This window comes from Ranitomeya imitator, chromosome 1 (genome assembly GCF_032444005.1).
Source record: "Ranitomeya imitator isolate aRanImi1 chromosome 1, aRanImi1.pri, whole genome shotgun sequence".
Taxonomy (NCBI): domain Eukaryota; kingdom Metazoa; phylum Chordata; class Amphibia; order Anura; family Dendrobatidae; genus Ranitomeya; species Ranitomeya imitator.
In genome coordinates this window covers 929,481,777-929,505,277 of record NC_091282.1, presented here as the reverse complement: position 1 = coordinate 929,505,277, position 23,501 = coordinate 929,481,777, and the positions used below count along the sequence as shown (strand labels likewise).

The 23,501-nt window shown below is 43.6% G+C and overlaps 1 protein-coding gene across 2 annotated transcripts in view; it reads right to left on the bottom strand.

Annotated features, from left to right (window-relative positions):
• The window catches only part of PDLIM5 (PDZ and LIM domain 5), a 426,156-nt gene that overhangs the window by 385,945 nt on the left and 16,710 nt on the right, over positions 1-23,501 (bottom strand). For both annotated transcript variants that reach the window (XM_069743580.1, XM_069743581.1), the window contains exon 2: positions 8,782-8,932. In XM_069743580.1, coding sequence (XP_069599681.1) covers positions 8,782-8,877 — 96 coding nt within the window. In that variant the 5' untranslated portion in view covers positions 8,878-8,932. The remainder of the gene's footprint in view (positions 1-8,781; positions 8,933-23,501) is intronic.

Here is a 23,501-nt window from a genome sequence, read left to right as displayed (position 1 = left end):
CACCGTACTGCGCAAGAAATACGCCAATGAAAGTCTATGGAAGCGTGAAAAATACGGATTACACACGGACAAGCAGTGTGACTTGCGAGAAATACGCAGCGCTGTTAGAGAGAAAAGCCGGTAATTCAGTGCGGTGTACAGTAAAATCACACTGACAGCTTACAGTAGAATAGGTAGAATAAATGTGTACACATAGAATAGGTATATATATATATATATATATATATATATATATATATATATATATATGTCAGTGAGACACATATATGTATATATATTAATATTTATTCCAGCGCTATACAGCTTGAAAGCCGGTAATTCAATTACCGGCTTTTTCTTTCTCCTTCCTAAAACCCGACATGATTTGAGACATGGTTTACATACAGTAAACCATGTCTTCTCTCCATTTTTTTTGCAGATTCCACACTACTAATGTCAGTAGTGTGTATCTGCAAAATTTGGCCGTTCTAGCTCTTAAAATAAAGGGTTAAATGGCGGAAAAAATTGGCGTGGGCTCCCGCGCAATTTTCTCCGCCAGAGTAGTAAAGCCAGTGACTGAGGGCAGATATTAATAGCCTGGAGAGGGTCCATGGTTATTGGCCCCCCCCTGGCTACAAATATCTGCCCCCAGCCACCCCAGAAAAGGCACATCTGGAAGATGCGCCTATTCTGGAACTTGGCCACTCTCTTCCCATTCCCGTGTAGCGGTGGGATATGGGGGTAATGAAAAGTTAATGCCACCTTGCTATTGTAAGGTGACATTAAGCCTAATTAATAATGGAGAGGCGTCAATTATGACACCTATCCATTATTGCTAATGCAATGCTACTCCTCGCTGCAAAACCCCGGGGAATGAGTCTAAATATAGATCAATGAGCTATATTTAGCTTCATTTGCGGTGAGGCGCCCTCTGCTGGCTGTTCATAGATCGTGGGAACTTACCTAGAAAGCTCCCAGGTTTTGCAGCGAGGAGTAGCATTGCATTAGCAAAGCTCCTTGCTGCAAAATGTTTTAACCCCTTCAGAAGGATTTACATCGTTGGACGTTACAGATCTGCGGAGGGTAAGGATATTGTTGGTTTATTATGTTTTTTCTTTCACAGAACGAGGGTCTTCAGTGACTGGATTGGGCGTAGAATAAAATACTCCAACAACCATTGTTTTTATTTCATTAAAATAATTTTAAATAATGTGTTTGTGTTTTATTTAACCCTTTACTACAATTGGATTAATAATGGATAGGTGTCATAATTGACGCCTCTCCATTATTAATTAGGCTTAATGTCACCTTACAATAGCAAGGTGGCATTAACCCTTCATTACCCCATATCCCACCGCTACACGGGAATGGGAAGAGAGTGGTCAAGTGCCAGAATAGGCGCATCTTCCAGATGTGCCTTTTCTGGGGTGGCTGGGGGCAGATATTTGTAGCCAGGGGGGGGCCAATAACCATGGACCCTCTCCAGGCTATTAATATCTGCCCTCAGTCACTGGCTTTACTACTCTGGCGGAGAAAATTGCGCGGGAGCCCACGCCAATTTTTTTCGCCATTTAACCCTTTATTTTAAGAGCTAGAACGGCCAAATTTTGCAGATACACTCTACTGACATTAGTAGTGTGAAATCTGCAAAAAAAAAATGGAGAGAAGACATGGTTTACTGTATGTAAACCATGTCTCAAATCATGTCGGGTTTTAGGAAGGAGAAAGAAAAAGCCGGTAATTGAATTACCGGCTTTCAAGCTGTATAGCGCTGGAAAAAATATTAATATATATACATATATGTGTCTAATGATATATATATATATATATATATATATATATGTATATGTATATGTATATATATATATATATATATATGTATATATATATATATATATATATATATATATATATATATATATATATATATATATATATATATATATATATATATATATATATATATATATAGACAGTATATATATTTTTTTCTTTTTGGGACACATGGATCATTTCTATAGCGGTATGTTGGTTTTGCAAGCCTGCGAGAAAACCACGCAGTACGGATGCCATACGGATTACATACGGAGGATGCCATGCGCAAAAAACGCTGACACACCCTGCCTACGGAGGAGCTACGGACCACTATTTTCGGGACATTTCAGCGTATTACGGCCGTAATATACGGACCGTATTTTCATACGCTGAGTGTGAAGCCGGCCTTACAGTGAAAAGGAGTCTCGTCTCTCCCACCCCCTCCAAGGTGGGCTCTGTTCACTTTGCCATCATTGCTTCCATTTTTACAGGGCACCCTATCATATAATTTGGTGGATATTATTGAATAATGTAGCCATCAGGGTTTTTTTTTTAGTATAGTCTCACTGTACAATATAAATTTTGTACACTTTTGAACCCAATTTCCACTTAGAGACTGTCAGCTCAGAATGACTGTTCAAACCAAGTACAGGAGCTCGATGCTTCAAGGCGGGTCCGATCATTTTTATACAGTTGTGTGAAAAATTGTTTGCCCTGTTACTGAGATTATATATATATATTTATATATATATATATATATATATATATATATATATATATATATATATATATATATATATACATACACACACACACACACACACACACACACACACATATATTATACATACACATATACACACACACACAGTATATATGTTTTTATGATTTTTTTGAACACATGGATCCAGTGTATGTCTGTATGTCGGTTTTGCAAGCCTGCGAGAAAATCCTGCAGTACAGATGCCATACGGATTACATACGGAGGATGCCATGCGCAAAATACGCTTACACACCCTGCCTACGGAGTACTTACGGATCACCATTTTTTGACTTTTCTGGCGTATTACGGCCGTAAAATACGGACCGTATTTTTATACGCTGAGTGTGACGCCGGCCTTACTATTCAGGTTTGGCCCCCCTGAAAACATGACAGCGCAGCAAAGAGTGCTTCAGATTGGCAGTAAAATCAATACCGCCGGTCAGACAGCTGTGATTGGAAGTACAAAATTTACCTACAGTCACTGGCGCCGGCTGATGGGACTACTGCTCCCATCAGCTTAAGCCTGCTGCGGCTAATAACAGCAAGATCAGGTGGCACCTGATTGGAGTATTTATCAGCTGCCACTTGCACTCTAAATAAATTTAATGCAAGTTCATAGCAGTGAAATTCTCCTGATGAACTCGCCTCTGCACTGTGAGACATTTTTTTCACTGTGCCATCGGTGATCTCACTGGAGGGAGGTTACCGCAGTTCATTTGCCCGGCTGGGAACACAGCCTCAGTGACCGCCGGTACCCTCAATGAGGTCACCGTTGCTCACTGATGCTGTGCTTGCAGCAGATTATTCATCAGTGGTACACAGCCTGGACGGTAGCATCTTGGCACCGTCCAGGTTGAAAACTAGTAATCACCAGACATGGATTACGGCGTGGGACAGGTGAGGGATAAAGTTGTTAATTTTGTTTTATTAAAGGAGACGAGGGATTCAATGGAATGGGTATTAGGTGACTACAATGGTGTTTATAAGAAAAGGGTTTTATTTTTATTTCAAACTGAATACTTTATACTGGCTGCGTGTTTATTTTTAATATAACTATAGGATTAGGATTACAAATCTGTGGGCTTGATGTCACCAGACAATACAAAGGTGACATCAACCCCCACAAATATTAACCCCACTTGCCACCACTAAAGGGATCATGAGAAGAGCCGGGCAAAGTGCCAGAATTGAAGCATCTAATAGATGTGCCTTTTCTGGGCAGCTGTGGCTCCACTCCCATGGGCGTGGAGAACAGTGAATATTTATTCCCTTTAGTATCAGGCACACATGATGTCCCGGACGCTGCAGCAAGCCAGGAGGTGAGGTTACTGTACCCGATATTAAAGATCAATGAATAGTCACTGCTCCACACGCCCATAGTCCCGCGTGGAGAGCAGTGAGTATTCCGACAGCTGTCCTCTGCTTGTAAGAAGCACTGCTTACAAGTAGTGATGAGCGAATATAATCGTTACTCGAGGTTTCCTGAGCACGCTCGGGTGTCCTCCAAGTATTTTTTAGTGCTCGGAGATTTAGTTTTCATCACCTCAGCTGAATGATTTACATCTCAGTACATGTGGGGATTCCCTAGGAACCAGGCAACCCCCACATGTACTTATGCTGGCTAACAGATGTAAATCATTCAGCTGCGGCGATGAAAACTATATCTCCGAGCACTAAAAAATACTCGGAGGACACCCGAGCGTAGTCGGGAAATCTCAAGTAACGAGTACCGTATTTTTCGGACTATAAGACGCACCGGACCATAAGGCGCACCCCAAATTTGGGGTGAAAATTGCAGAAAAAAAGATTTTTTTATAAGATGGGGGTCCGTCTTATTGTCCGAATTTACAGTATCTTACCTGAGGGCTGGCGGTGGCAGAGCAGGGTCACAGGAGGCATGGTGTCGGCAGAGGTGAGGAGGTGCTGGGATGAGGAGGCGCAGTGAGAGGTATGGCGTGAGAGGGGTCCCTTTCCCCGGTATGGTGATGCAGCAGCCCGGTAAGCAGCAGAGCCGGTTGAATCCTGCGGTGGCAGAGGTGTGGCGGCAGAGGAGGCGCAGTAAGCGGGGTCCCTTTCTGCGGTGAGGTGATGCAGCAGCCCGGTAAGCAGCAGAGCCGGGTGAATCCTGTTGTTATCAGTGGGGGCGGCCATCTTCCTGAGGCCACGCGTGTGCAGATGAAGCGCTCTGCTTCCCGGGGCTTCAGGAAAATGGCCGCGGGAGGCCGCGCGTGTGCAGATGGAGATTGCGGCGGCCATTTTCCTGAAGCCCCGGGAAGCAGAGCGCTCCTTCTGCGCACGCGCGGCCTCAGGAAAATGGCCGCCACCACCGATAACAACAGGATTCACCCGGCTCTGCTGCTTACCGGGCTGCTGCATCACCTCCCCCCCCCCCTTACAGGCCGCCCGAAGCACAAGCATATCATTAACTCAAAACTGAAAATAAAGATTAAACAACCACAAGATGGATTTCATTAACCAAGGTATCATTTTAATCAGTATAACAGCACCGACCAGACACTGTCTGTAGATTACTCAGCACTGGTTCCCTTTAATGCAATAGAATACAGCATGTGATGGTGTAGACTCCCGATGAACGGGTATTCCAAAATCTTCATTACAGTAGAATTACACAAATCTACTATATAATTGTCAAAGGGTCACTTCTGTCTGTCTGTCTTTCTGTCACAGATATTCATTGGTCGCGGCCTCTGTCTGTCATGGAATCCAAGTCGCTGATTGGTCTGGCCAGCTGCCCGTCATGGCTGCCGTGACCAATCAGCGACGGCCACAGTCCGATTAGTCCCTCCCTACTCCCCTGCAGTTAGGTGCCCGGCGCCCGCTCCATACTCCTCGCAGTCACCGCTCACAAAGGGTTAATGCCATCGGTAACGGACCGCGTTATGCCGTGGGTAACTCACTCCGTTACCGCCGCTATTAACACTGTGTGACCAAGTTTTTACTATTGATGCTGCCTATGCAGCGTCAATAGTAAAAAGATCTAATGTTAAAAATAATTTTAAAAAATTAAAAATCATCATATACTCACCCTCCGGCGCCTTTCCAGCTCTTCGCGACGTTCCGGTGCTAAGGATGGTATGCGACAAGGACATTCCATGACGTCACTGTCATGTGACCGCGACATCACAGGTCCTGCGCGCCTGGGCAAGAAGGACCTTCCATAACGTCACGGTCATGTGACAGCGACGTCATCACACCCTGGGACCGGAAGCTGGCGACAGAACTACAAGGGGCCCTCGGATTGGAAGGTGAGTATATGTTTATTTTTTAACCTGTGACATACGTGGCTGGGCAACATAGTACGTGGGCGGCACGGTGGCGCAGTGGTTAGCACAGCAGCCTTGCAGCGCTGGGGTCCTGGGTTCAAACCCCACCAAGGACAACATCTGCAAAGAGTTTGTATGTTCTCTCCGTGTTTGCGTGGGTTTCCTCCGGGCACTCCGGTTTCCTCCCACATTTTAAAGACATACTGATAGGGAATTTAGATTGTGAGCCCCATCGGGGACAGTGATGATAATGTGTGCAAAATGTAAAGCGCTGTGGAATATGTTAGCGCTATATAAAAATAAAGATTATTATTATTATTATTACGTGACTGGGCAATATACTACGTGGCTCTGTGCTGTACACTACGTCACTGGGCAATATACTACGTAACTAGGCAATATACTACGTGGCTGGGCAATATGCTCTGTGCTGTATACTACGTCGCTGGGCAATATACTACGTGGCTGGGCAATATAGTACGTGGGGTGTGCAATATACTACATGGCTCTGTGCTGTATACTACGTCGCTGGGCAATATACTACGTGGCTGGGCAATATACTACGAGGACATGCATATTCTAGAATACCCGATGCATTAGAATCGGGTCACCATGTAGTTAGTAAATAACTAGCTAATAGTATGAAGCTGAGGAATAAGCTGATAAACAGAACTGAAAAGAACAATGCTTCTCAGAAAAGCGAGAATGGAAAAATGTTATCAAATTTTTTTAAGAGTATTGAATGGGTGATTGCAAGGTTTATTACAGTCTCTCTGCTTCACAGACGTGGGACTCGAGCAGGAAGCCCTCTCCGAATAAAGCATATACATTGGGGTAGTATTGAGCCCTTAAGTGCAGTTGTACATGAGGAACTTTAAAATGTTCAATTTTGCATAGAAAACAATGTAATATCCTAATATAGTATCATTATTCTGTGGTACGGAAACATGCACATAATGACATGGGCACAAACACTGGCTAGCATGACAGATCTTTCCATGCTCCTTGTCATTGCAGCCTATTCGTGCTCAGGGTTCTCATCCTTCCTGTTACTAAAACACAGTGCTCCCACCAATTTCCTCTTCTTCCTACGCCTTTTGTGTCTGCAATTGGAAATTAAACCCTCTCGGGAGCCAGATAATGACAAAGCTAACAAAACCCATGACTTCTTAATGAAAACATTTCACACAGCTTTCTTTATCTAAATGCCTCTCTTTTACCCCCTCCTACAAAAATGAAAAAACACATTACTCCCATTGAATTGGTTTTCTGTTCCCAGGATTAGTCAGTGTTACATTTTTATCTAGTAGGGTACAATGTTAGAAGTGTCCGTTATCAATGCTCCTTTTTACACTGGTTCCTCTGATGTGTCCCACAGGTTGGGCTGTAGCGTATGTTAGGAGATGATTGGGCTTTGATCATGAAACTTAAAGGGCGATCTGAGATTAGAAATAAGGGTCTGAGAATTTTCCACAGAACCATGAAAGTCTGAGGGTTGTATTTGGCATTACTCCGTATTACTTTGTCTGGACCTTAACGAAAATACTTTGATCAGCCCTTCTATAAGAGTGCCCTGATTACTGCATGACTTTTTAGAAAGGTCATTGAACCCATTAATACATTATCCACAATAGGCTTTATTCACATAAACGCAGATTTCTATTGTTGTGCTCCGTCATATGAGCACAGCAACGAAAACAATGAAGTAGGCAGAGCTTAGCAGGATGGGTTGTGGCCGCGGGCTGCCGACAGGTTTTACTTTAATTTATGCCTCGAAAGTGGCATAAATAACAGAAATGTACTACTAAAGTTTATGAATCTCATACCCAGGCAGATGAAAGAAGCCACAAATTAAAAAATGCACACCTTTTAAAGGAGGTGTCCACTTCTAGGACAACCCCATCTCAATTAACATGTTTGCCCAACAGTAAAATTAACACTTAGGCTATGTGCACACGTTGCAGATTAGGCTTAGGAATTTCTGGTGCGGATTCTGACTCTCCTGGCAGAAAACGCACCTGCGGTTCCGCAGCGTTTTTTGTGCGGTTCCGCAGTGTTTTTTGTGCATTTTTGCTGCGGTTTTCACCCATGCGGTTTTCTATAATGGAATGGGTACAAAAATGCTGCAGATTCACAAAAAAGTAGTGACATGCTACTTCTTTTAAACCGCAGCGTTTCCGCAGCAGATTTTCCACAAAGTGTGCACAACATTTTTTTCCTCATTGATTTACATTGTACTGTAAATCAATTGCGGATCTGCAGCATTTCTGCACCTCAAAAAACGCTGCGGATCCGGAGTCGGCACCTGCTCTCCCGGGGATTGTGTCATGTTTTCATTTTATTGAAGTAATGTACTAAAACAGTGATGGTGAACCTTTGAGATAGAGTGCCCAACTGCAAGCCAAAACCCATGGGGGCAGCAGATAGCAGGCACAGACTGCGGATACAAAAGGATTATGCTCCCCACCCAGACTATGTTGCTGTTGAATGCTGTGGGGGGGGAAAGATGAAGAAAAAAAAAAAAACCCATACGACAATAAAGCACTCCTACTTACCTTTCTCCACAGCACTTTGTAGTATTCTGAAGCCAGCAGCTGACTTCAGAGTCCAAGCGATGGGGGGCACATGACATCATTGCCATGTGTCCAGTCACTTGCACGTCAAAGTCAGCTGCTGGCGCTGCAATACACTTCAGCTGTATGTGCATCCGAAGACGCACATTCAGCTGAAGTAAGGGTTTTTTATTTAAGACACTCTTCAATGAAATGGCGCCGTAGTGGCCATAGTGCGGTACGCACCGACTCCAGCACAACACTGCACAGGCTTCGGACAGAAGGACACAACCTCCGGTTATATTATAGATAAACGCGTTAAAACAACTGTGTGGCGAGTCATAATGTACATAGCATCCATATACACACAGATGTAATATATGCTTACCCTGGAGATGGTCAATGGCATGTTGAAGTCTTTGCCACCTTGAAGCCTGAAACCCCATGGAGCTGGGCCCACCAATGATACACTGTAGTTGCTCATGTTGTTTAAAAGGTCAGAAACGGTAAATCCAAATGTCCAAAAATGGCCAGAAAAGCTGTAAAATAAAAGACACAAAATGGATTTAATTACAGTTTAATTCAAAATTAAATACCGTAGTACGATTGGCATTCAGTAATTAATGATAATAAATAAATAAAAAACCTCACTTCCCGGACCCAAGATCTGGCTGTGAGTGTCCACAGCAAACTTCACATTATGGCTTATTTCACTCAGCCAGAAAGTTGCAGCCAATCAGTTGATTCCGATCACTGGTTGTTGATCCAGGCAAATTGGTGGAAACAGTATCAAGTGCTAGGATTTAAAGGGGATACCTGGGATTTTAATAAAAATAAAAATGTATCCAAGCACTCAGGTAGTTGTTGAGCATGGCGCCTTTCTTCCCAGGCACAGACGCTCCTATCTTTGCCGACGTCCTGTTTAAAGAATGGAGGTTTCTTTTCTGGTCCGCTCTGTAGACGGGGCTGAACTTCAAAGGTCATTCTCATTGACAGCCGGATTCCCACTGCCTAAGTAGGGGAGGCAATCAATGACCTCGGAAGCCCCGTCTCGTCAGCAGATGCAGCTGAATCCCCAGCCGGAGTGATTGTGACCGCTGTGTGTCGGGGAAGAAAGACAGGGTGCACAACAGGCAGGCAAGTTGCAATTACCTGTCTTAGTGCTTAGATACATTTTTCTGTTTTTTGAAATGTTCCCTTTAATGGGTTGCCCTTTATACAGTTGAAACCAGAAGTTTACATACACTATTTAAAAAAGACACATATGAATGTTTATCAATATGAATAATCATATTTATTAAATATTTGCCAAATGCCAGAAGAGATAGAGATAAGACATTTCTCTTACTGCAAAGTCAAAAGCTTACATACATTTCATTAGTATTTAGGTACCATTGCCCTTAAACTAAATGACTTGGGTCAAACATTTTGAATATCCTTCCACAATAGTTGGGTCAGAATTTGGGCCCATACTGTTGTGAATTCTGTGGTCGAGCTCCCTCCTGTGATCACAAGTGGTACTGCGGCTTCTGAGTTTCCTTCCTCAGGTGATGAGCTTAAGTCGTTAGTTGCTGCTCTATTTAACTCCACCTAGTGCTTTGATCCTGGCCTCCAGTCAATGTTCTAGTATTGGTCTTGCTTCCTCCTGGATCGTTCCTGTGGCCTATCTTTCCTGCATAAGCTAAGTTCTGCTTGTGTTACTTTTGTTTTGCTATTTTTTCTGTCCAGCTTGCTTTATTGGTTTTTCTTGCTTGCTGGAAGCTCTGAGACGCAGAGGGAGCACCTCCGTACCGTTAGTCGGTGCGGAGGGTCTTTTTGCCCCTCTGCGTGGTTGTTTGTAGGGTTTTGTGTTGACCGCAAAGCTATCTTTCCTTTCCTCGGTCTATTCAGTAAGTCGGGCCTCACTTTGCTAAATCTGTTTCATCTCGGTGTTTGTTTTTTCATCTTAACTCACAGTCATTATATGTGGGGGGCTGCCTTTTCCTTTGGGGAATTTCTCTGAGGCAAGGTAGGCTTGTTTTTCTATCTTCAGGGCTAGTTAGTTTCTCAGGCTGTGCCGAGTTGCATGGGGAGCGTTAGGCGCAATCCACGGCTACCTCTAATGTGGTTGGATAGGATTAGGGATTGCGGTCAACAGAGATTCCACGTCTCAGAGCTCGTCCCATGTTAGTAACTATCGGGTCACTTTGTGTGCTCTTAACCACTAGGTCCATTGTGGTTCTGAATTACCTTATCATAACACCATTCCTCCTGACAAAACTGTTGTAACTGATCCAGGTATGTAGGTCGCCTTGCTCGCACCTGCCTTTTCAGCTTTGCCCATAAATTTTCAATAGGATTGAGATCAGGGCTTTGTGATGGCCACTCTGAAACACCGACTTTGTTATTCTTAATCCACTTTGTTACCGTTTTGGCAATATGCTTAGAGTCATTGTCCATTTGCAAATTTCAAAAAACTGACCGTCACATCCAAACAGACTAGGTGTGAACAGGTGTTTACCAACTCATATACAAGCAAATAAATAAATAAGGCAGCACTCTGTAGCGCCACAGCTTGCAAACATGAAGTTTATGTGCTAAGCTTTCTCAATTTTTCATATTTCTAGTGCCGTAATGCAATTCAATTTTCATGTTTCATGTTTGCATGCTATGGCACTACAGAGTGCTGCCTTATTTATTTGATTGTATATGATTTGGTGACTAGGTTCAGCACCTGTTCACATCTAGTCTATATTTGGATGGGACAGTCAGTTTTTTTGAAATTTGTATTCATTAGCCTTCTGACCGAGCACTCCGCCTTTTAGCCTCAAGCGTTTTTAATTGCACCAGGAACCTACCCCTCCACAGAGATACAGATTTTAGTCTAAGAGGATTCACAAGTTCCTACACAGATGAAGACTTTATTCTAAGAGCGGACTGGCAGTGATAAGACCTGGAAAAGAGAAACGCCTTAACGTGGCTACCAGGTACACATGAATTGGCCAATTTATACGCCAAGCCTTCTCAATTTTTCATATTTCTAGTGTGGTAATGCAATTCAATTTTCATATTTCATGTTTGAAAGCTATGGCGCTACAGATTGCTGCCTTATTTGATTGTCCATTTGAAAGACCCATTTCCGCCCAAGCTTTAACTTCCTAGCTGATGAATTGAGATGTTGCTTCAATATTGTCACATAATCTTTCTTTTCTCAATTTCTATTTTGTGAAGTGCACCAGTCCCTCCTGCAGCAAAACAACCCCACAACATGATGATGCTGCCACCCCCGTGTTTCACAGTTGGGATGGTGTTCTTAGGCTTCCAAGCTTCTTCCTCCAAACGCAACGATGGTAAAGTAAAATTTTAGTTTCATCAGACCACAGGACAGGTCTCCAAAAATTAAGGTCTGTGTTCCTGGGTGCATTTGCAACCATTAATCTGGCTTTTTGTGTTTCTTTTGGAGTAATGGCTTCTTCCTGGCAGAGTGACCTTTCAGTCCATGTTGATACAGTGCTCGTTTCACTGTGGATATTGACACAATCTTACCAGCTTCCGCTGTCATTTTCACAAGGTCTTTTGCTTTTGTCCTTGGGATGATATGCATATGTTGGACCAACGCACGTTCATCTCTGGGCCACAGAACCAGTCTCCTTCCTGAGCGATATGATGGCTGGACATTCCCATCTTGTTTGTACTTGCGCACATGTATCTTGAAATTGTACCCTAGGATAAGCCAGACTTGTGCAAGTCCACAATTCTCTGCCTGTTATCTATGCTGATTTCTTTAGACTTTGCAATGATGCTACACAAAGAAAGAGTATGTTTCAGGTGTGCATTAAAATACATCCACAGGTGTGTCTCTAAGGCCGGGATCACACACAGCGAGATACGGCCGAGTCTCGCAGGTTAAAACCAAGCTCTGGCACTCCGGAGCGGAGCGTGCAGCCGCATAGCAATACATGGAGCTGCACACTCCGCTCCGGAGTGCCGGGCCAGAGCTTGGTTTTAACCTGTGAGACTCAGCCGTATCTCGCTGTGTGTGATCCCGGCCTAACTCAGATGTTGTAAAAAAAAAATAAAATTAAAAAAAAAAAAAAATCAGAAGCTTCCAAACACATGGCATCATCATATGGGCAGTTCAGAATTGTTAAAAAGGCATAGTAATCTTAGAGTATGTAAACTTTTAACTTTGCTGCAAGTAATAAAAATGCCTTAAAACATTTTCTCGTTATTCTGGCTCTGGCAAATATTAAGAATTATGGTTATCCTAATTTTCCTAAAACAGGAAAGGTTGAGCAATTGCACCGCCACTTCATTCGAATGGGGATAAGTGCTTTCTTTCCCCCCTTCTCTCCCTCTTTACAAAAGGTTAAAGCCGTCAAACCCCCGTGGACCTATCCTATAAGTTATCCCCTGTCCAGTGGTTAACGGAGAACTTATTTTCACCAAACAAACCGTTTAAGGAACATTAGAAATGGCTTTTCTCTAAGGATTAATAGTGTGCATTATAGCTTTTGGGTTTGGTTCTAGTTACAATACATCAAACATTGCTTTAAAGTTGGAAAAAAAATACTCATTAAATACAATTAAACCCTAGCAACCATTAAATGATGTACAAACTGGGAGTACATGATATCTGAAGTCTATTCAATTCACAGAGCAAAGAATGTGAGAATAAGCGTAGGTAGTTCTGGACATCAGACTTTTGACATGCAATTCTTGTTCATGCAGCAGGGAAAACCTTCAAGACTTACAGAAAAAGCATATTTGTCAGTTCATCACGTATGTCCAGCTGGCCGCTGAGCGCGGCAGAAGCGAGCCATAAGATCAGACTGCCTCTGACTTCACCGGCAGAGCGCATTATGGCAGCAGGTACTAGGAGTTGGGAACACCAGGCCGGACTTTACTCCACTAACATCCTGCTTCCACTGTCATTTCTGGCTGTAGCTACGAGTCTGGCAGATGAGGACACCCCAAGAAACTATATATGATGTAATAGTTGGCATTGAGTATTTATGTTCACACCAACCCCCCCCCCCCCCATCTGTGACTGGCTTCGGTTTGCACAATTTTTTTTTTCTCTTTTTAAAAAAATAAAAAAGTACCGTATGTGTTCTAGCCTCTGAAATGTAAAACTATTCTAGAAATCTTCAACAAATTATACTAGTAGAAATAGGTCCACATGGATGAAAGGAGATATTTTTTTTCAGAAGCAACCATGATGCAAAGTCACATAGCACCCAAAGTTTAACTGTGCAGATATGTTATAGAAATCACTAGATGGTGGCCCCATTCTAACGTATCGGGTATTCTAGAATATGTAGGTAGTATATAGCACAGGCTACGTACTATATTGCAGTGACGTAGTATATAACAGAGCTACGTAGTATGTATCACAGCCACGTAGTATATAACATAGCCACGTAGTGTATTGCACAGGTATGTAGTATATTGGTCAGCCACGTATATATAGCAGAGCCACGTAGTATATTGTAGAGCCACATAGTATATTGCACAGGCACGTAGTATATTGCATAGCTACGTAGTGTATTGCACAGCGACGTAGTGTATAGCAGAGCCACGTAGTATATAACATAGCCACGTAGTATATTGTAGAGGCACGTAGTATATTGCATAGCTACGTAGTATATTGCACAGCCACGTAGTATATTGCACAGTCGACGTAGTACATAACAGAACCAACACAGCCACATAGTATATTGCACAGCTACATAGTATATTGCACAGCCACGTAGTATATTGCCCAGCTACATAGTATATAGCACAGAGATGTAGTATATAACAGAGCCCACATACTATGTAGCAATGTGGGCACTATATGAGTGGTTAAAAAAAGACTTAAAATAAAAAATAAACATATACTCACCTTCCGAAGGCCCCTTGAAGTCCTGGCGCCTGTGTGCGGTGCACGTGGCAGCTTCCGGTCCCAGGGTTGGTATGAGCGCAGGACCTGTGATGACGTCACGGTCACATGACCATGACATCATGGCAGGTCCTTCTCGCATAGCATCCTTGGCACCGGAACCTGCCGCTTGCACTGCCGAGGACAGCGCGCGACGTCAGAGGGTGAGAATAAAAAAAGTTATTATTATTATTATTATTAGTAACATTAGATCTTTTTACTATTGATGCTGCATACGCAGCATCAATAGTAAAAAGTTGGTCACACAGGGTTAACCCTGCTGTTCTGTTGGTCAAAAATGACCGACTTTGAACTTCAATATTCTTTAAAATATTCAAGATGCGGCTCTGAAACCCGTGGCCGACTGACCCATCCTCATTTAAGTCAATCAACCACAAGTTTCAGAACCGCATCTTGAACACCCCAAAAAATACCAAAGTTCAAAATAGGTCTCCCCAGACCGAACAGAACAGCAGGGTTAATAGCTGTGTTAACGGAGTGCGTTACACCGCGGTCTGTTAACGCTATCATTAACCCTGTGTGAGCGCTCAGCGCTGACTGCAGGGCAGTAAAGCAGCGGCCATGTCGCTGCCAGACTATGGCCATCGCTGATTGGTCGTGGGTGTTTTGCCACGACCAATCAGCGACTTGGATTTCCATGACAGACAGAGGCTGCGACCAATGAATATCCGTGACAGACAGACAGACAGAAGTGACCCTTAGACAATTATATAGTAGATTAAAAAAAATAAAACAAAGAAAAAACACACAAAAAGAGGTGTAATTTACCGCTCATTCGACAAATCAATAGATCACTAATTGAAAGGAGCCTGCCAGTACCAAATGACTGTTCAAACCAAGCACAGGCATGCAGTGCACCCTTGGCATGGCTGAGGAGTTGACTGAACCTCTCCCACTACTTGTTTTCCATTCATCTCCTTCCATCTTCATTGACTGACAGCTCTGTGCAGGAGCAAAAGAAGGCAGAGATACTCATTTTTTTTATCTAAGTAGGAAGTCGTCATGCCAAGGGTACAGCAAGCATCTGTGCTTAGTTTGAACAGTCGTTTAGTGCTGACAGAATTATCATGGTATCTCACAACCTTTGGCCCACCTCTATCTGTATTGAAAGTTCAATGATAACATTACAAGTATACCGGCGAGTCCATGCATGTTCTACACAATGCCATTTCAGTATATAGCAGGAGGAGTCTGTTGGAATATTGGCTTTAAAAGACAATTGCAACATTTTCATTGACATCATTATTCAATAAGCTCTACAACTCACAATATGCCAGCATGATTCCTATTAATACATTTACAGCCAGTAATCGGCCTTTAATAAAAATAAAAAAAATCCATGTGCTATAACAGCAAAGGGTACTGGCCCAAGAGCAGAAGATGTGCTGCCAACGAAATGAGGTACTCAAAAATAATCTCAAGTGCCAACTAAATAAAGACAAAATATTTGGGATAGTTAAATATAGCTGTGGAGGGGGAGAGGATAGAAGGAAGTCCTCCTATACAAGGTTTAATGTCTTTGCATAATGTAGGCTCATTGCCTTTACTTTGATAAAGAGTTTTTATAATGTATAGTCATTTTATAATCAGCCTCAAGGTGATAAAATAGATTTCCACTTCTGTCTAGAAATATAGAAATGGCCATAGCTCGCATGATATTTTCTCACGTGTTGATTACATGGTAACAGATCTACTTTACCAAGTGTATAGTTAGGGATAAAGACAGAAAAGCACATTATATTGCTAGCCTACAGGAGACAGACAGCATATAGTCTGTCTAGTACTGATATTACACAAGTCCCATCTACCAGATAACTGCAGGTAATAGGACTCCGAATTAAAGGTGCCCATAAACAGACTATCAGAGCTGTGGAGTTAGGAAGCCAAACCTCCGACATTCCCAAGACTCTGACCCCACAGCACTGGTCACTACTGAGCATGTAAATCAAGTGCAGCACAGATTCATCTTGACTAAAAGCCTACTGTACCCAATTTATTATATATTTTCAGGAGTCGGTCTATTTTATTCAAAATCCTCCAAAACGAGCACCGACTCCACAACCCTGTATCCAGTGGGTGTGTTCTGGCTCGCTGATTAGGGTTTCTGCAGCACAGAATGACTGTTCAAACCAAGTCCTGCCGCTCGGTGCTTCACTGGCCAATCATTTATATGCACCTTCCCACCTGCTTGTTTCCCCTCAGTCCTCGTCCCCCTTTTTGATTGTCAGCTCTGGCTTCATAGAGACAGAGAAGGGAGGAAATAGATGGCAAACAAGCAAGTGGGAAGGTGTACACAAATGATTGTCCCCGCCATGGTGCCCCCGCCATGGTGCACCGAGCACCCTTCATTAAATTGAAAATAAATTATTAGTTTGAAAATGGCGCCGGCCGTTTCTTTACAGGGGTTTTCCAAAACTTTTATATTTAGAGTTTGTAATGGAATTAATGACAAATGCTCAAATTAATGTTGCCGCTGAACCCCTGTAAAAAAACGAGTGATTGCCGTCATCAGAAAGTGTGAATGGACAATTTTTACATTTTCCTGGGGGCTGCAGAATGCATTAAGGAAGAGGACTTTATGCTAATCTGATTCTTCTGGATGCACAGGCACGCTGTCACTATGTAGCTTCTGTAACCATTGTAAATAAAGTTGCAGGGACCTCTGTGTATTACACATTTTGTGACAGTCCATTGAGGCAATGATTTTTATTACTTAAATTCATGCATGACCTTTAGTTGGCATGTAGTCCCACTCAGTGCAGGGTGGGCAAATAAAGAAAAGAAATCCATGCTGGAATGTGTCAGCTGTTCTCCACTGATCTGTATTATATGTAGGCTTATACAGATCAGACAGCATCTCGACCAATGAATGTCCAGCACCCAGAGCAGCAAACACAGAGTTAAAGATCCACAGTAATGCATCCCTAGCCATTTCATGCCTTGCGATTACGAAACATAACACACCCAGCATCTGCCCTTCACGTCTACATTCAGCATACAAAAAACGTTCCAGTTTCCCATTTATTAAAAATCCTTACGTTCAAGAACAGATGGACTTTTAATGGTATAGTTTACAGCTCGTTACCTAGGTTACCGGCCACCTTGCAGTCCCAGCCTGGCCTATTACCTAGTTAGGGATGAAATCAGCTCCAGCTCTTCTCCCATAGGCAGCTTTAGCTCTGCTAGCAGTCTGGGAGAGTGCACAGTTCGGATCATCAGTGAAGAGGTCGCTGATCCCAACTGACAATCTTCAAAACCACAGTCAAGATTCTCAGGTATTCCACATGATAGTCGACAGTCACGTGACCATATCATCCAGATGCTGATATTTTGTCTTTTGGTGCAAATCTGCAAGGAAATTGGCTTTTGTTGCATATTTTAAATCTGCAGAGTGTCAGTTACAGTTGCAGAAAGACACCATTCAGCACAGAATTTTCTTTCTAATTTCAATATGGACCCATAAATCCATACTGTATTGGATTTTTTGTGGAATTTCCCCAAAGAATACATGGATAAGTGGGGAGAATACGAGAAGATTTTAACTGCAGAAATGCACACATTAACGCCTTAACGACTGCCGATAAGCCTTTTAACGGTGGCAGTTAAGAGTACTTATTACTAAGGGCCATATTTAACAAGGCTGAGAAATAAGGGTATAGCGCCCCCCCCGGGGGGGCGGATAATCTCCAGGGTCTCTGCTACAGGAAAACAAGATTCGGGTCAGTTTTTACCATCCACAGTGTTGCCTGTTTGTTCAGCTCTCCATGCATGTGTTGTGACATGCGGCTTATTCGGTAAGCGCTCCGTTGAAATTTTCCAGAGCTATAACCTCAAAGTTACAGTGGTCAAAATTGTCAAAATTGCTTGGTCATAAAGTACAGAATTGGCTCTGTCACTAAGGGGTTAATGGGAAACTCATGACCCTAAATGCTACTAACCTGACCTGAAATCTGAATCCTCCTGTGGGAGGGCTTGGCGCATATTTATCCTGTACTCTGCGCTGAGCGCTTACTTCAGGGTTTCCATGCAAATCTCTGAAACACGTGATTCAAACAGAACCCCCGTTGGAAACACCAAGGTTACTTACTGGTAGCCGGTTTTTCCGGAGCCCATGACAGCACACCCGAGAGAGGGATCCGCCCAGTCGGGACAGGAAACCTACTGAAATAAAAGGGCGGTACCTCTCCCTCGCTTCAGTTGGTTTTCAGAGCATGAGAGGCCCCCTTGGTTAGTTCACATGGTAATCTACCACCATATTATAATAATAAAAAAACACCCAACTAAAAGTGCACACCAAAGGGTGAAAAAGAAGGGAGGGAATATACAGGTGCTATCATGGGCTCCGGAAAAACCGGCTACCAGTAAGTAACCTTGGTGTTTCCCCGTCTCCCATGACAGCACACCTGAGAGATTTTTGGAGAAAGAAACACCTTAGGGAGGGGCCACCGCTTGCAGCACCCTTCTACCAAAGGTAAGGTCAGTTGAGGAGGATAGATCTAGACGATAGTGTCTAAAGAAGGTAGACGGTGAGGACCAGGTAGCGGACGTACAAATTTGATCAATCGATACCTCTGCTTTTTCTACCCAGGAAGTAGCCACAGCTCTGGTGGAGTGAGCCTTAATGCCTTCAGGGATGGGGGCACCACGAGAAGCATAGGATAAGGAAATGGCCTCCCTAATCCACCTAGCAATAGTACCCTTGGATATCCCATATCCCTTCCTACTACCCTGGAAAGCTACAAATAAGGACTGATCTTTCCTCCACTGACTAGTCAAAGATATGTATTGCAAAATAGCTCTTCTTACATCCAGTGTATGAAATTTCTCTTCCCCCGGATTTTTGGGATTATCACAAAAAGAGGGTAACACAGTTTCCTGGCTTCTATGGAATTTAAGAACTACTTTCGGCAGATATGCCGGATCTGGTCTGAGTACTACTCTGTCATCAAATATCTGTAGATAGGGCTTGCAAGTCACTCACCCTACGGGCTGATGTCAACGCTACCAGAAGTACTGTCTTAAGAGTGAGCATTTTTATCGATGACTCCTGCAAAGGTTCGAATGGATCACTAGTTAGAGCCTCTAACACCAAATTCAAATCCCATGGAGGAACCCTCTGAATTATTACTGGTCTAGTAGATTGGAGGCCAGATTACAATTATATAAGGCTCCTAATGCCGACACCTGTACTTTGAGCGTATTAGTTGCCAACCCCAGTTGTAAACCCGCCTGTAAAAATTCTAGAATAGTACCTACAGGCGCCTTGTCCTCCAGAGGTTGCCCTGAAAAATCTAGAAACTTTTTCCATGTTCTACCATATATCCTCGATGTTACTGGCTTTCTACTTTTCAACAAGGTGGAGACTAACCCTGGTGAAAATCCTTGTCTACTCAATAATGCCCTCTCAAATTCCAGGCTGCAAGATGGAAGCCCTTCACTTGAGAGTGGCATATTGGACCCTGAATAAGCAGGTCCGGAATTTCTGGCAGAATCCATGGATCGGTCACTGACATTTGTCTCAGGAGGGAAAACCAAGGTCTTTTTGGCCAAAATGGAGCAATCAAAATTACTCTCGCCTGCTCTATTCTGATCTTCCTTACCACTGTCGGAATCATTGCCATCGGTGGAAATACATACACGAGACTGAAATTCCATTGTATCTGGAGAGCATCTACCGCGAAGGGTTTCTCTCTCGGGTCTAATGAACAGAAATTCTCTACTTTCCTGTTGTTTAGGGTGGCAAATAAATCTATCACAGGTAAGCCCCAAGCCTGCACTATCTGTTGAAACACCTGGGAATTCAAAGACCACTCTCCTTGTTTCAGTGTTTTGCGACTTAGGTAGTCTGCTTTCGTATTCTCGATTCCCTTTATGTGGAGAGCCGAGAGGGATAGTAGGTGGCGCTCCGCTAGTTGTAGGAGGACAGACGCTGACTTCATCAGGGAAGGGGATCTCGTCCCCCCTTGGTGGTTGATATATGCAACTACTGCGTGATTGTCTGACATGACCCTGGTATGGTGACCCTGAAGAATGGGAAGGAAATGTTTTACAGCTCTCTCTACAGCCCATAACTCTCTTAAATTTGATGCCTGACGTGATTCTAGTTAGGACCAGGATCCCTGAACTGAGAGAGTCCCTGATGGGCCCCCCATCCTGAACCGCTTGCGTCTGTGGTGATGATCTGATCTATCGGAGTTATCCACTGGACCCCCGACGCCAAATGATCTCTCACGGCCCACCATTTTAGGGAATCTGTTACCTCTAACGAAAGGCGAAGCTTCCCCTCTAAATGCCCTTTTAACAACCTCTGTGCTGACAGCACCTCCTATTGTAACTGTCTTAGATGGAACTGTGCCCATCTTACTGCAGGTATACAGGACGTCAGAGAACCCAACAGGGACATTGCCTTTCTCAACGTCATTATGGGGTGATGAATTGCTGATTTCACCAGATTTTGAATTTTGACCAGCTTGTTTTCTGGTAGGAGACAAAGCTGACGTGTGGAGTCCAGAACTAAACCCAGAAAGGACTGGACTAGCTCCGGCGTCAATCTCGACTTGGCGAGATTTATTTTCCACCCCAACCGCTCTAGCGTTGTTATAACTTCTTTTATTTGCACCAGACAATGTGCTGCTGAGTTCCCTATTATAAGGAAGTCGTCCAGGTACGGAACTATAACTACGTTCTGAGAGCGGAGGAAGGACATGACATCTGACATTAGCTTTGTAAAAATTCTCGGCGCTATTGACAGGCCGAACGGGAGGGCAGCGTATTGTGTTCTGAATTCTGTTTTCGAACTCCCTCCTGTGGTCATGAATGGTACTTCGGCGAATTCTGTCCATGGACTCCCTCTGGTGGCTGTGAGTGGAGCTGCTGCTTCTGAGGTTCCTTACACAGGTGACGTGGTTTATCCTTTGGTTGGCTGCTCTATTTAACTCCACTCAGATCGTTACTCCATGCCAGCTGTCAATGTTCTTGTACTGGTTCAGTTCGCTCTTGGATCTTTCTGGTGACCTGTTTACTCCAGCAGAAGCCAAGTCCCTGCTAGTTATTATTTGTTCATTGTTTCCTTGTCCAGTTGGCTATCATGATTTTTCTTTGCTAGCTGGAAGCTCTGGGATGCAGAGTGGCACCTCCGCACCGTGAGTCGGTGCGGAGGTCTTTTTGCACACTCTGCGTGGTCTTTTGTAGTTTTTTTATGCTGACCGCAAAGATACCTTTCCTATCCTCTGTTTAGTAAGTCTGGCCTCCCTTTGCTGAAACCTGTTTCATTTCTGTGTTTGTGACTTTCATCTTAACTCACAGTCAATATATGTGGGGGGCTGCCTTTTCCTTTGGGGAATTTCTCTGAGGCAAGGTAGGCTTTATTTTCTATCTTTAGGGCTAGTTAGCTCTTAGGCTGTGAAGAGGCGTCTAGGTCGTGTTAGGTACGCTCCACGGCTATTTCTAGTTGTGTGATATGATTAGGGGTTGCGGTCGGCAGAGCTCCCACTTCCCAGAGCTTGTCCTGTGTGAGTTTAACTATCAGGTCGTTTCGGGTGCTCCTAACCACCAGGTCCATAACAGTATTGATAGTGCCTGAGACAACCTTGGACATAAACTGCTACTCTTAGGAATTTTTGGTAGTCCCGATGGATTGGGACGTGGTAGTAGGCGTCCTTTAAGTCTATGGCTGCCATGAAGCAACCTGGGAACAAGAGTTTTATCGCTGTATTCACAGACTCCATTTTGAAGGAGCAGTTTACTACCGACCGGTTTAGATTTTTTAAATTGACAATGGTTCTCAGCGACCAGTCTGGCTTTCTTATCAAAAAAAAGAGGGGAATAAAAACCTTTTCCCTGCTCTTCTCCCGGGACTTCTACCAGAACTCGTTTTGATACCAGTTCCAATACCTCTGCTTCCAAGGCAAGCTGTTCCTCCGGGGTTTTTCTTTGGGGCGTTAACACAAAAGTCTGTCGTGGTAGATAAACAAAATTTATTTTTAGGCCATCTTTGATGACCTTCAGAGTCCAAGGACTGGGGGAGATCTTTACCCAAGCTGGGAAAAAAGATGAAAGCCTTCCCCCTACTTCTTGCCTGGCGTCATTGGGAGGGCTTCCTCGCCGATGTTGATGGACCTTTAAACATATATCCAGATCCCTTCCTGTCTCTGGAGTCCCAATTCCTTCTATCTCCGGGGGGCGACCTATACTAAAATTTCCCCCTCCGAAAATATGGCCGTCTAATGTCCACCGGAAAGCAAGGGAATCCCTTTTTTCTATCCCCTGCTTTCTCCAAAATATCCTCCAATTTCTGTCCAAAAAGGAAATGGCCATCACATGGTAAAGAACAAAGTCTGTTTTTTGAAGGCAAGTCGCCCGGGCATCCCTTTAACCAAAGAGCACGTCTAGCCGCATTAGATAGATTCGCAGCTCTGGCTGCTAGTCTCACGGAGTCTCCTAGGTATGCTTTAGGAACCTGTCCGCTTTTTTATCTAGAGGGTCTCTTAATACACCAGAGTCTTCTAAGGGAAGAGAAATCTTTTTAGAGGACCTGGCAACTGCACCATCAATTTTTGGAACTTTATCCCATATTTCCGAATCCTTCTCCTCAAAGGGATAACGTCTTTTAGAAGCCGAGGGCAGATTACCCGATTTTTCCGGCTTCCTCCACTCTCTTTCTATAAGGGCTTTTACCTTGGAATTCACAGGGAAAGTACACTTTTTTTCTTCTAAACCTCCAAACATAATGTCCTCCAGGGACTTGGCCGCTTTTTCATCTTTAAAGGCCCATTGAAGCGCTAACGGCTATACGGGGATATAGAGGAAGAGTGGAAGGGAGATAACTGTTCCTCCTGATATTCCTCGTCAGACGGAGAGACATCAGAATCTAAAATAAGTTCAGGGTTCTTACTACCCTTTCTTTTAAGTGCCGATTTAACTGAGCCTTCCACTTCGGCCCTAATCATGGCTCTAAGACTAGAGGCAAAGTCAGGGGTCTCCTCCTGGATAGTCTTTTGGATACAATCCGCACAAAGACTTTTCTGCCACTGGGCTGTTAACGGAACTCTACAGAGGGCACATTCCTTGTTCTTAGACTTGTTGCTAGCCTTCCGCGGCACCTGCCAAGCAAACAGAAAATGTAGCCCATTACCACCAGGGTGACATTCACGAAGATCACTCACCACCCGCTGACCATGAAGGGT